Source organism: Pelodiscus sinensis, chromosome 6, assembly GCF_052426305.1.
Source record: "Pelodiscus sinensis isolate ZL-2025 chromosome 6, ASM5242630v1, whole genome shotgun sequence".
Lineage (NCBI taxonomy): Eukaryota > Metazoa > Chordata > Testudines > Trionychidae > Pelodiscus > Pelodiscus sinensis.
In genome coordinates this window covers 4,431,997-4,445,232 of record NC_143057.1, presented here as the reverse complement: position 1 = coordinate 4,445,232, position 13,236 = coordinate 4,431,997, and the positions used below count along the sequence as shown (strand labels likewise).

Genomic DNA, 13,236 nt, shown 5'->3' with positions numbered 1-13,236 from the left:
TTTCAAAATAGGCATTATTCCTCAGGGCTTATTTCAAAATAACGAGCCTGGTATTTCAAAACAATTTTGAAATAACAGGCTTGCTGTTAGTACCTTTTTCTACTGTACCTTGTTATTTCGAAATAATTGGAGTTATTTCAAAATAATTCTGTAGTGTAGACATGCCCTAAGAGAACACCTTGGAGTTGTTCATGCACCTTTCGCTAGAGGTGTATGTCCAATCTCACCAATAGTTTTTGAGTCACAGGGATCCTTTCCTCCCCTGGATTGGCGTACGACTACAGTACATAGTGCCTTTTAATACTGATGATTGGGTAGGAGGATTACTTCTGCCCTAGAGTATACACCTTGAATGTTTCAAGTCAGTAGCATGAAGTTCTTAGTACCCTTTTCTACTGTTCCTTTGGATCTTGTGCTTGCAGAGTGGCAGGACACACAGTGCACGAGCAGTTAATCTTGTCCAAGCCTTTGCAGAAATAAAGTGGAATGAGGCTTTGTGTTAGTGACCAGTGCAATTTCCTCCTGAGACTACATTGAAAGGCTTATAGTTCACAACTGTAATAGACTCTTAATTTCTGTGAGGTACCCAGCTGCCCCAGTGATGGAGATGGATATACAGAGCACCTATTTCTTTCTGCAGGCAGGACAGTAAATAGTCTTTAGAATCAGTCATTCAAGGGCTCTTACTATTTTTGCTTAAAGATTTTTGACTTTGTACTCCTGAGAAAGAAAACAAGACAGACAAGCTGAAAGTAAAGCACAGCCATCATGGTAACTTAGCATCCCAATGCAAAGCATGTTTTTTTTACATGAAACACACAGATACTGTGGAAGAATATTTGTAACTGGAGCAGCAATGCATAAATCTTCAGAGTGGTAAGAGGATAAGAACTAGCCTAAAAATAAAAATGGAAAATGAACATCAGACAACCCTTTATTTTATCAAATCTAATACAAATGAAAAAGTAAATGACAGGCTAGCAATTGGCATTATTATACTATGATGAGCCTAGGATTGTGCTAACGCTAAAACCATTCTGCCGCAATACCCTGGGAGTGCAATTTCCACACACGCCTGCTGGACTGGAACTGCTGCTGCTTACTCATTCAGTTGGCAGAGCAAGGCTGACCCTTTCGATATCCAGTAGTCACTTGGCCTTTTGGAGGGTAGCAGGACTGTTACCACAAAATTGGTAGAATGACCTAGTTAAAAAGGCAAAGAGAAAAACTGTTACCAGGTATCTAAGCAATGCAAATTGGCATGTCAACGCACCATTTTGGCTGAGAATACAACCCCCTTAAGCCAGCACACTCACAACTAAGGTTGCGACAACATCCCATCTTATTGCACTAAAATACACCTCTCCTCAGATACAAAAAAGGTGTTCTTCCTCATAAAATGAGGTTTACCACTGTCGAAAAAACCGCTGTGTTCTTTTGATTTAATTTCGAAAGAACACAGCAGCAGTCTAGACGCAGGTGAAGTTTTTTTAAAGAAAGGCCACTTTTTTTTGAAAAAACCCTGTAGTCTAGACATAGCCTGTGTAAACAAAGACACTAGAAATAAAATCAGACTGTACATGGACGATACCAACACTAAGAAGAAAATCAGGCAATGTTTCCAATGGGAAACTATGAAAGAGCTGAATGTGATGGGAAAAGGACCCATCAGTGGTTGTGGTTTTCACAATGCACACTTATTTCCCCTGACCTCTGCATCTCCTGCTACTACTGAATTCTTTTAGCTGACTCGTCAGCTTCTGAATCTTGCATCTGAAGGTGAAACCAAGCCGTGTGGAGCTAATAACGTTCTCCAAATCTAAGCAGATTTTCTTTTTCACAGAGTTATACTCTTGCATTAATAACTCCAGATTGCAACAGCTTTACCCAAAAGCAAAGTATTATTGATTTAGAACAAAAGCATTACAGAGAAAACAATAAGCAGTCCACATGCCTGCTTATCCTTCCCTATTGCTTAACCATTCCCTTGGAACCAGGAAAGTCTTAATTGCACTCAGCCATTCCCCTGGGACGTGTGTCTCTTTTTCTTCTCAGCTGCCACAGATGATTACACAGCAAATAAATATTGCACAGAGAAAAGTGGAATTGTGAGAAAGATGCCACAGGCCAAACGTGAGCCCTTATTGCAAACTTGGGCAAAATTCCTTTTGACTGACTGACGGGCATGACTTTCATTTAAAAGTTCCGACAACGTTAATGTCGGTGCACTCAGCTGTCCATAGAGCACGCATCTGAGTTTGGTAAGAACTACGATTTAAAAACAGACAGACACATACCTGTGGTGGAGAGTGTCCCAGCTCTGAATCCAGTTTTATAGAGTGGTGACTGATACAACAATGGATCTGGTTCATAATTTTGATGGGGTTCAAAATGCACCACTGGTAGCATTGGATTCATTTGCCTCGGCAATGCATCTTCTATCACCATCTCTTCATCATCCCAGCGACTGGCATCCATGAACATCCCGTGTACCAACACACCATCTTCTGGAGAGGGCAACTGAAGTAAACAGCAGCAAGTGACAAGAAAGCACAGCCCCACACATTGATGAACAAACAAAAATGAACTGAATGGTCAAAGTCACCACAATCATCACCACAAAAAGATCTAGATTCATGGGGGAGTATCTGATTAATTAAACTATCCACTTTTCATATTTTGGGTGACATTTTTGGGGATTTTTTTGTGTGAAAAAATAATTTGTGTGAAAAATGTTTAGCATTTCCCCATCAGCTCTAAGGAGAACACCACACGAATCTGACCTTCAAAGATTTATGTGTTCTTGAATAGTAGTGCTAATCTCAGTTTATGCTGCATCAGTGTCAGTTGCTCAAAAGAGAGGATATGAAGAGTTTGTATTTCAGTACTGATAACAAGCATCCAAAATACCTGCAAATCCATAGGCAGTTCTTGTCCAAATTGGCATACTTTTAATGCTTCTGTAACTTGTGCTTGATCTCGATAAGCGGGGATGACATTATAACTGAAACTAAGCTCATCTATTGGCAAGTTATATTTCCGAGCATGATTTTGAAGTGTGCCTGGCAAATTGAAAAAAAATTATACAAAATTAGGAGAGGGGTCAGGTAGAGTGTGCAGTGAAAAAAGCTCACTTGAGCTACTGCAAGAGGCAACAAGCCATATCAACCATACAACAGAGCTGCTTGCGTGTTCGTTACTAAGAACAAAAATACTACAAGCTTTTTGATCAAAATCACTGATTGGTAGAAAATGTGATTTCTGCAAAACCAGAAGTTCCAAAAAACTTCTCAGAGGGGTGGCCATGATAGTCTGTAACTTTAAAAACAACAAGCAGTCCTGTGGCACCTTAGGGGCTAAAAATCTATGAGCTTTTGTGGGTGAAAGCTCATGTCCTAATAAATTTGTTAGTCTCTAAAGCTATGTCAAACTACCAGGTTATTTCGCAATAGTTATTTCAGGAATTGCCATTTTGAAATAAGCTTATTTCAAAATAAGTTATTTCTCTTCACAAGTGGGAGTTATTATTTCAAAATAACAGGTTTGGTAGTGTGGCTACTCACCTTGTTATTTCAAAATGAGGGGAGTTATTTCGGAAGCATGCCCCAGTGTAGGCATGTCCGAAGGTGCCACAGAATTGCTCAAAACACTTCTGTGCAGCAGTGGGAAACGTTATTATATTCCCAAATATAGATGGTTCATTCTGATTTTTGGCACACCCAAAACATTTCGTGTTGGGTCAGTTCAACATTAAACCACATCTCCTTATGGTGTGACATTTCCCGATAAAGCCTTTCCCCCTGTACTCTGAGCTTCCTTGCCAGACTACAGTTTCCTGGATGCACCACCGTTATGTGATTCCCATGATGTACCACACACTTTGGTTGGAGCAGAATTCACATTACCTCATGGTGGATGCAGTCTGGCTAGACAGCCTGACCCATCAGGAGAGAATGGAGCACATCGGACACCCAAAACTGCCATCTCATGGGATGATGTGCCATGATAGGGAAATGCAGGTTAAACTTGAACTGACTCAGAATGCTTCTGGTCAATTCAACGATCACCAAAATATTGAGACTAAGGCTGAATTGACCCCAAATAATTTCTTTTGTTTAGATTTTCTAAATGGAAACTTGAGAAGTTTCAGAAAAATCAAAATTTTCCTATAGAAAATTTCAGTTCTATGACAGTATTTTAACTTTTAACCCTGACTTGTGATGAAAATAAATGCTGAAATATCTGAATGTCCCACGGAAAGGACATTTTCACTTGGCTCTACTCTCCACACCTCGCCTGCTGAACTGAAAAACTGCAAGCTAACCGAATACCCCGTTAGCTATGACTACTGTGTGAAAAATGTTGGAAACATGCAAACTTGCACACAGGCCCGTGGAACCCTGTATCTTAGCGGCAGACAAGAGGGAGGTTTTCTAATCGGAAGTGTTGCAATTATTAACTCTACTCTGGAACCAAGGAAGCAAAGCGATCACTGTGCTCTCGGTAATAACTATTTATAGTGTGTGACAACAATCTGGATGCTTTCCCCGCCTACTTGAAAACAAATCAAACTGTGTTCATTTACATGTATTTTCTTTCTTTATTTGTATTCTGATGAAATACTGTCCTTCAGCTTTCTGGGATTCGGCTGCTGACAGGGCCACGAGACCTCTCTCTTTCAGGAGAGAAAAAGTATCAGGTTGGGTGACGTTGTTTCCAATCTTTGGGTTCAGCTCCAGTGAGGGGGCAATTAGCAAAGACTTCCCTCCTATACATATGTTTCCTCTTGCAGAGCTAAGGCTTGGAAAGACCATTCCCTCCAGCCTCTCTGCATGTGTATTAAAGCCAAAGGGCAGAGCCAAAGAGGGCTTCAGACTCTTCTGCTTCTCTGTCTCATACAAAGGCTCATAACTCAGCCCATTTTCAGCTACATGCAAAGGAGGAAGTCCTGGAAAACATAGGCAGGTGGTGGGGGCACCCACAGACCTAGCAACTTGGTGTCCCGGCACTTTTTGTTTTGTAGAGCAGGCAACAGGTTTTAGGCATATACATTACTGAGACTGATTTTTTTTTTTTTTTTTTTTTTTTACCTGTCAGAAATCCTTGTGGAAAAAAGAAACCAGAGATCCAGAAAGACTTCGGTTGTCCCCTTCGGAGCCAGGACTAGAAGCAGAACATGTTAGTGTATATTATGCAGTAAAATAGAAATGTGACATTTCCTAGGGTACGTCTACCTCATTCCAGGAGGAATAACAGGTAGTTCGAACTAGGGCTTTATTTCAAACTACCGGGTGCCTGCCACGTGTAGACACGGGCATTTAGTCTGGACTTGTAAATTTCAAAAAATGGTGACTGGCCGGGAAGATGCAAATCAAGCACGGGATATTTAAATCCCAGGCTTGGTTTACAACTTTGAATGCCTACATTAGCTTCCCTAGTTCGAACGAGGGGGCTAGTGTAGACGTACCCCTAGATATTTCCATCGAGGGCAAATTCAACTTGCTGTAAATGGGCCCAACCTCACTGAATTCAATGGTGGCCACAAAGAGCAGAGCTGAGTTTGGTCCCAAGACCAGACCTCTCCCCCCACGAGATTCAAACCATGGAGGACTGAATCTTTACCTCATTATTGTATGGGAAAAAAGCTCTTTTACAACAGAGAGCTCCCTTTTGCTCTCCACTTATGAAGTATGCTTGCGACAGCTGGCTCCTACAGCAGATATCATTAAAATCTTGTCAAACTGCCTCTGAGAAATAAATAATGTAGCATAGTATTTGTACTGTTCCTTAGATTTTCCCTGTGGCATGCACAGGGAAATACAGGGAACACTGCAAACACTGAGTTAACCACCTCGGTGTCTCAAAGACAAAGTGGCAAGGTTTTACGAGTGACCAGTATGTCTCCAGAATGGATCGGCCCAAGTCCCCCAGTCCTAACACCAGCTGGCTTTGCAGTCAAATCAGAGTGAGGCCTAAGCCTTGAAATTGGGATCCAGGTCTCAAAGCTCCCAGAGTGGTAATGACCACACGCCTAGCTGCCACGTAGAACCCTGCCAGTAGGTGCGTGGCATCCTAGCTGGCCTACTGTGGTGAAAACTAAAGTGGAAAAAATAACATGTCTACACAAACGATTGGAAGGAAGGAAAAGTGCAGAGTTCAGGTCTGCAAAGCAGTTGCAATCTCATCTGCCTGCTCAGTTCTTAAGCAACTCTTCTGAAGAGCTCTCCATTATGTAACGTGTCAAGGCCTCTTGGCCCCCTCTGAAGATTGGCTGTTCGAAGGTCGAAGGGGTTGTGGGAAGGGAGCGCTAAGCCTGCTATTACTAGTACCAGCCTGCAGAACCGGTGAAGCCAGGGTGAGAGAGCAGGAGTAAGCGTAAGGTGGAGAGCGGGAAACCACTACCTTGCCTATTTGTGACTGCTTGAGACCATGTGTCTGGAAATGGCCAATGGACAAGACCAGCATTTGGGTGTGGGTGACCTCTTGCCCATTCATCTGGGATTTCTGGGAGTGCTACATGCTGTACAGCAGCAGTTCTCAAAGTGCGGTCCATGAACCACTAGTACAACGTGATCATCTTGCAGTAGGACCACAGGCTTGGGACTCACCCCTCTCACGCAGCAGGGAGCCTGCAATGGCGCTCCAGCCCCCTCACCCCATGAGGTTGGAGTGCCAATACCGGTTTCCCACTGTGTGTGTGGAGGGGGAAGGGGGGAGTGAGCCTTGGGAGCTGGATCTAGCGTGTGGGGGAAGGAAGTGGCTACACGCGCTACCGCTTCCCTTCCCCTGGCTGGGGGAACCTGGAGGTTTTCCCCACTGCTCCCATTGGCCAGAATCATGGCCAATGGGAGCAGTGGGGGGTGGTGCCTGGGAGCAGTGGGAGGCATGGAGTCAAGTAAGTGCTCCTGATCCCCCTCATGCCCAGACCCCATACCTCCATCACCTTCACAAACCCCCTCCCGCCGAAAGCCTGCACCTCCACACCGCTGCTTCACTCTCCCTCCCATGCAGATCCTCTCCTGCACACATTTTGTTACCATGGGTGGTTGGCTGGTGGTCCACAGAAAGGTCTGCGTTGAGTGGGGTGGGCCATGGGCCAAAGAGTTTGAGACCCACTGCTGGATAGGTTTCATTTTAAAATTCCAGTGGGAGGGTTGGGCCAAACTCCTTTTCAAGCTTCTGGAATGACCAAATTCAGCCCCTGTCCATGGACCTGGCATGCCACCTCAGCATAAGGCAATTTACTTACATCTACAAAGGCTATCCTGAGCACGAGGTCTTTTACCCAGCCACCTAACGGCTTCAGAGAAGGATAGGCTGCATCGGCCCACAGGGTGGGAACTTGGTTGTTAAGAAAACTGCTGTATACTTTCTCCATCTCTTCCGACATCACCACAAAACCAGCAATAGCTTTGTTGAGGGTTTCTAAAGAGCTCTGGAAAATAAAAATGCTATCATGTACCAAACCATAAGTGCCTTTATTGCAGCTGCATTTTTGCAATGGCTATTATGAGAATTGCAGATCCCATAAGCTTGATCTAAAATGGCCTTTAAGTGAGTATGTGGGTATGTCTACACTACCCCGCTAGTTCGAACTAGCGGGGGTAATGTAGTCATCCGCAGTTGCAAATGAAGCCCGGGATTTGAACTTCCCGGGCTTCATTTGCATGAAGCCGGCTGGCGCCATTTTTAAATGCCGGCTAGTTCGGACCTCGTGCCGCGCGGCTACACGCGGCACGGACTAGCTAGTTCGGATTAGGCTTCTAATTAGAAGTATTAGGCTTCTAATCCGAACTAGCTAGTCCGTGCCGCGTGTAGCCGCGCGGCACGAGGTCCGAACTAGCCGGCATTTAAAAATGGCGCCGGCCGGCTTCATGCAAATGAAGCCCGGGAAATTCAAATCCCGGGCTTCATTTGCAACTGCGGATGACTACATTACCCCCGCTAGTTCGAATTAGCGGGGTAGTGTAGACATACCCTGTGTGACCATGATCATAAACAGTTAAACCAAATTCACTGAGCGCTGACAACTGCCAAGCTAAAATCTGGGTTGATGGGGTGCTAAGAGCTTGTTCCTGACCACCTCCGCATGCATAGCCATACATAGTCTCGATTCCCAGAGTTGGTCATTAAGAGAAATGACGGAAGGTTTAGAAAACATAAGCTACGAGGGAAGACAGAAAGAACAGAGCGGCTACGTCTACACTGGCCCATACACTTCAAAGTAGGAATAAGAGATCCTCCGGAAAAGGGCTTTATTCCGGAGGATCGGGCCAGTCTAGACGCTTTTTTCCGGCTTTTCCCCAAGCCGGAAAAAAGCGGTGGACATCTTTATTTAAATCTCGCGGGGGATATTTAAATCCCTCGCGGATTTCCCTATTATGAAGTTTAAAATTAGCACGCCCCTTTCGAAAAAGGGGCCAGTGTAGACGTAGCCAGCTTGTTTAGTCTGGAAAAGGGAAGACTGAGAGGGGACATGATAGCAGCTTTCAGGTATCTAAAAGGATGTTACAAGGAGGAGGAGGGAGAAAAATTGTTCTCCTTGGCTTCTGAGGATAGGACAAGAAGCAATGGGCTTAAACTGCAGCAAGGGAGGTTTAGGTTGGACATTGGGAAAAAGTTCCCAACTGTCAGGGTGGTTAAACACTGGAATAAATTGCTTAGGGAGGTTGTGGAATCTCCATCACTGGCGATATTTAAGAGCAGGTTGGATACATATTTTGTTAGTCTATAAAGTGCTACCAGACCATTTGTTGTTTTTTCAGACTCTCTGGTTTCTCTGGCATTTGGGAGAAAGTCACTGAGTTTCTAGCACTGTCAGAGGCAGAAAAAGCAATGCAGAGGAAAAGGCAGCATCTCTCTCCCCTACCCACCTTCCGGTCCTCTGGCTGCTGAGGAATGAACATAGAGCATAAGAACAGAGATGCTGGGTCAGGCCAAAGGTCCATCTCTCTATAAATTGAGGCAGTGGCAATCTCTCTTGGCTGACGTTAGAGATTATCTATAATCAAACTTGACTCAAATGTTGCCAACCACCAATAAATTTGTGAGAAACGAGAGTAAAAATTTCCTGTCAGTAAAATCCATTAAGAAATGATCTGTCTGCAACTGTACTGTGATCTTGTTAGACCTGTTTTCTTATTTTGCCCTCTTCCTTCCTTCTCCAAAGTTATGGAGTATTCTCAGCAGGGAGCTCAAAAAAGATTAAACTAGCCAAAAAAAAAAAAAAAAGCTCTCCACTCACATGCGAAAAACCTTACACACAGTGAGAGATGGATCAGAGAAACGAATGCAAGAAACAGTGATTAGACATAGGTTGTTTGGGAAAGTTTGAATGCGTTACATTGGGGTGGCCAATAAGTGGCTAGTGGGAGCAATGTGGTTCACTAGGGTTACCCGCTGGCAGACCGCCAGCCACTAGCAGCTCCCATTGGTTGGAGATCACTCTTCCCTGCCAATAAGAGCTGCAAGACGTGGCGTGGAGCGGGACACTGCTTCCTGCAGCTCCCTTTGGCCAGGACCAGCAATCCACGCCCAATGGGAACTGCAAGCAAACATATCTGTGGATGTGCAGGTAAATAAAGCACCAGTGGCCTGCCAGAGGCTAACCCTGGTGAACTGCGTCTGGTCTATGGGCCACTTTTTGCCCACCCTGGATTATATTCTCAATAGTCAGGCCAACATTTCCATCCATGGGCACCTCACGTTAGATTTCTACATACGTGATTTCTGAAGGGCTCAATGATCTTCATCTCCAATTGACTTACGTTTGACTGACTTAGCACCTTGGGAAATTTCTCATGGCTAAATTTGCAGTTGTGTGTGCAGCTCACCTTTATAACTGCATGTTTGGGGCACAAATTTCCGTGTGTATTTAAAAAGATGCCTTGAAATCTTTACTACGTCACTGCAAAATAATAGGGAAAAGGCAGCGGGGTATAGCATAAAGGGGTGCACTGAAAGCACACTGTCATTCCCCAAAATATCTGCTCAAGGAACTCTCAGATTCAGTTCCATTCCAAGATCATTAAAAGAATTCAAGTTCAGATGACTGTCTGCACCAAAAAGCTCTTTACAGTGGTATACCAATTAGGAAAGTCTACCCTCTTTGCCAGTTTTATGCTCCATGTTTTACAAAAATATCTCCATTTTAGGAGCAGAGCTACAGAAGATTTCATAGAATACTAGGACTGGAAGGGACCTCAAGAGTTCATCGAGTCCAGTCCCCTGCCCTCACGGCAGGACCAAATACTGTCTAGACCATCCATGATAGACATTTATCTAATCTACTCTTAAATATCTCCAGAGATGGAGATTCCACAACCTCCCTAGGCAATTTATTCCAGTGTTTGACTACTCTGACCGTTAGGAACTTTTTCCTAATGTCCAACCTAAACCTCCCTTGCTGCAGTTTAAGCCCATTGCTTCTTGTTCTATCCTCAGAGGCCAGGAAGAACAAGTTTTCTCTCTCCTCCTTTTGACACTCTTTTAGATACCTGAAAACCGCTATCATGTCCCCTCTCAGTCTTCTCTTTTCCAAACTAAACAAGCCCAATTCTTTCAGTCTTCCTTCCTAGGTCATGTTCTCTAGACCTTTAATCATTCTTGTTGCTCTTCTCTGGATCCTCTCCAATTTCTCCACATCTTTCTTGAAATGTGGTGCCCAGAACTGGACACAATACTCCAACTGAGGCTAATCAGTGCAGAGTAGAGCGGAAGAATGACTTCTCGTGTCTTGCTCACAACACACCTGTTAATGAATGTCCTGTTGAAGGATACTGGCTCAGTAAGGGAATTAAATCACACACTGACCACTGAAATAGATCCGGCTCCCCATGCCAGAGAGGTTGTTTCCAGTTGAGCCAATTAAGGGGGCTGCAAACACGGATTGCAATTCAGCAAGGGCACAGCTGAAAGGAGAATTATAGAGTGATGCTGATGGGAAGGAGGGTCTCCTGCAGAAGATGTTGGCTGCTCAGGTAGCAGGAATAGACAGTACCTCAGTGTGTTTGGGGTTTGCTCTTTGGACCTGTGTGTTAATAAAGAAGCCAGCCCCCAAGAAGGGCTGTGAGTGGTAAGGGAGTCTGTGTGTAAGAGCCCTGCAGAAGGGGACAACCGGTGCAAGGCACTGCTGGCCACGAGGGAGTGGTTGGAGTGTGAAAGAGGACTAACTGAATTAAAACCGAACCCACTGAAGAATTGTTTGTGCTATAGTGCTACAGAACAGGGGCACTCAACGGAAACTAATTTAACTGAGCCTCGTACTCTTAGCAACTCGAGCAGGTTGTTGAACCGATCCACTTCTTGTCCAAGTACAGTAGTTAACGAGTCCACACGTCCTTTGTCATCCTTGACAAAAAGGCTTTCCGAAGCAGTGTCTAAGTCCAGTTTTCCTGCAATGGAAATGCTCGATTATCGCTCGGAAAGTTCTAGTGTCACTCCAGCGCAGGAAGAAGAGGAACAATGTTTCCTCAACCAGGGAACTGCTATTTCCTTCTCGGTGAGCTTGGTCTCTAAGTACACCTCTGCTGGGGAGCTCCCCAGGGACTGGTTGGAAAAAATACCTGCTTGCTTCCACCCCATTTTCTGGAGAAGTTGCGTTGTTGCTGTGTTTGCTACAGCAGCCTCAGGTCCCATGTCACCTCCACCATGCCCATCCACCCTCACACAGGGAGAATGAACGATGGATCACTGAGCGGCGCATCCACCAGTCCAACTCCCCTTCTGAATCTCCGATGGGCACCGATGTGCAGGGAAGCCTGGGTAGAACTAGGATCTGTGCCCTCGAGTCACCCAAAATCTTCCCTAGGGCAGACACAGCAGGACTACAGGCAAGCCAGTGCCCTCCACGCCGTCACAGGACGGACACGGTTTGTCCTTAACCATACATTACACTTGGACAAGAAAGGCTCCGCTGGTACAAATCAGCTGGACCAAAGTCAGCAGAGTGGGGCCAGTTTACCCCCGCTGAAGATCTGGCCCCTTGTTGTTAGATCAAATTTGATGGTGCTGTTGTTTAACATGCAGCTCTACGAGCATGAAAACAGTTCACCCAACACAGAGTTTGCAAACGACGTTTTGTACAAATGTACGTTAGTAAGACAGATTTCCAGAATACACACTCTAAAATCAAGACAGTCCACCTCTCTCCAAACCAAAACCACTAAACCATTTGACATTAAAAACGTATTGAAACACATTCTTTTCAAAATGGGAACAAATGAAACATCTTCACAATGATTATGGAGCAAAGAGTTTTAGTGATATTTCGCTAGCTGGGCCAAGAGTTTGTTTCCTAAACACCACATGCAGATAATTGCATCTGAAGTGTTTGCATATTAATGGCACAATGATGCATAATTTAAAAAACGGTAATTATTGTACAAGGATTTAACAGTCACAACCATTCCCCCAGCTCGGAAGCACATTATTATGGGGAAGGCTATCTGAACACTGCATTTATATGCAATAGCTAAATCTCAAAACACCCGGTGTGCCCTAACCCTGCCATCAGACCCTCGTGAGATGGCCCTTCTGCTTGCCTGAAATCCACACTGAAGTCAATCCAATTTGGTGTTTGTATAAGAGCCAGCCAGCATAGAATTCCATTGACTTGCGGTTAAGTGACTCCCTGTGCAGGTTTGATTGCAGGATGGGGCCTATTACCTCTTAAAACTTCCGGCGCCCATGTGGCAAGGTGAACTGCAGCCAATGGAAGCCGTGAGGCTCTGTGGCTACGGACACGTTAAGTAAATGAAGCGGAATGGGCCCGCTGATTTAAAGTACAGGATATTTTAATCCATTTTAACAAGTTTGGTTTACATGGAGTCCCTAGTAGTTTTATTGCATCAGGGTAGAAATACATTCACATCTGAGATCATCAGTGATAATGGTTTTCCTCTGTAGCGAATTGTGCAAACGGTTCTTCGTCAATGAAAACAAACAAACGAGCAAACAATTTCCCCAAATGCTATTATGTATAAGAAGAAAGATTGGGGAAAAACACATTAACAATGCTTCCCTACCAGACAGTTTGGTCAAGATAGTGCTAGCCAGCTCTTGAACAATTTCATCATTGCTTTTGCCTGATCCTTGTGCAGTTGATCTTGGCTGAACTTCAAGCATGGTTGTGATTAAAGTGCTTGTCTCTTTACGCTGCAAAGAGAGAAACAAAGAAGCAGTGATCCTTTCTCAATTTTCCACCACAAGTATTACTTGATTCTGAATAGAAACAAC

The 13,236-nt window shown here is 44.4% G+C and overlaps 1 protein-coding gene across 2 annotated transcripts in view; it reads right to left on the bottom strand.

Annotated features, from left to right (window-relative positions):
• Window positions 1–916: 916 nt before the first annotated feature.
• The window catches only part of DNAH6 (dynein axonemal heavy chain 6), a 149,056-nt gene continuing 136,736 nt past the window's right edge, over window positions 917–13,236 (bottom strand). For both annotated transcript variants that reach the window (XM_075931311.2, XM_075931312.2), the window contains 7 exons: window positions 13,026–13,155; window positions 11,266–11,393; window positions 7,250–7,435; window positions 5,091–5,163; window positions 2,911–3,062; window positions 2,298–2,520; window positions 917–1,203 (listed from right to left, as the gene is read on the bottom strand). In XM_075931311.2, coding sequence (XP_075787426.2) covers window positions 1,100–1,203; window positions 2,298–2,520; window positions 2,911–3,062; window positions 5,091–5,163; window positions 7,250–7,435; window positions 11,266–11,393; window positions 13,026–13,155 — 996 coding nt within the window. In that variant the 3' untranslated portion in view covers window positions 917–1,099. The remainder of the gene's footprint in view (window positions 1,204–2,297; window positions 2,521–2,910; window positions 3,063–5,090; window positions 5,164–7,249; window positions 7,436–11,265; window positions 11,394–13,025; window positions 13,156–13,236) is intronic.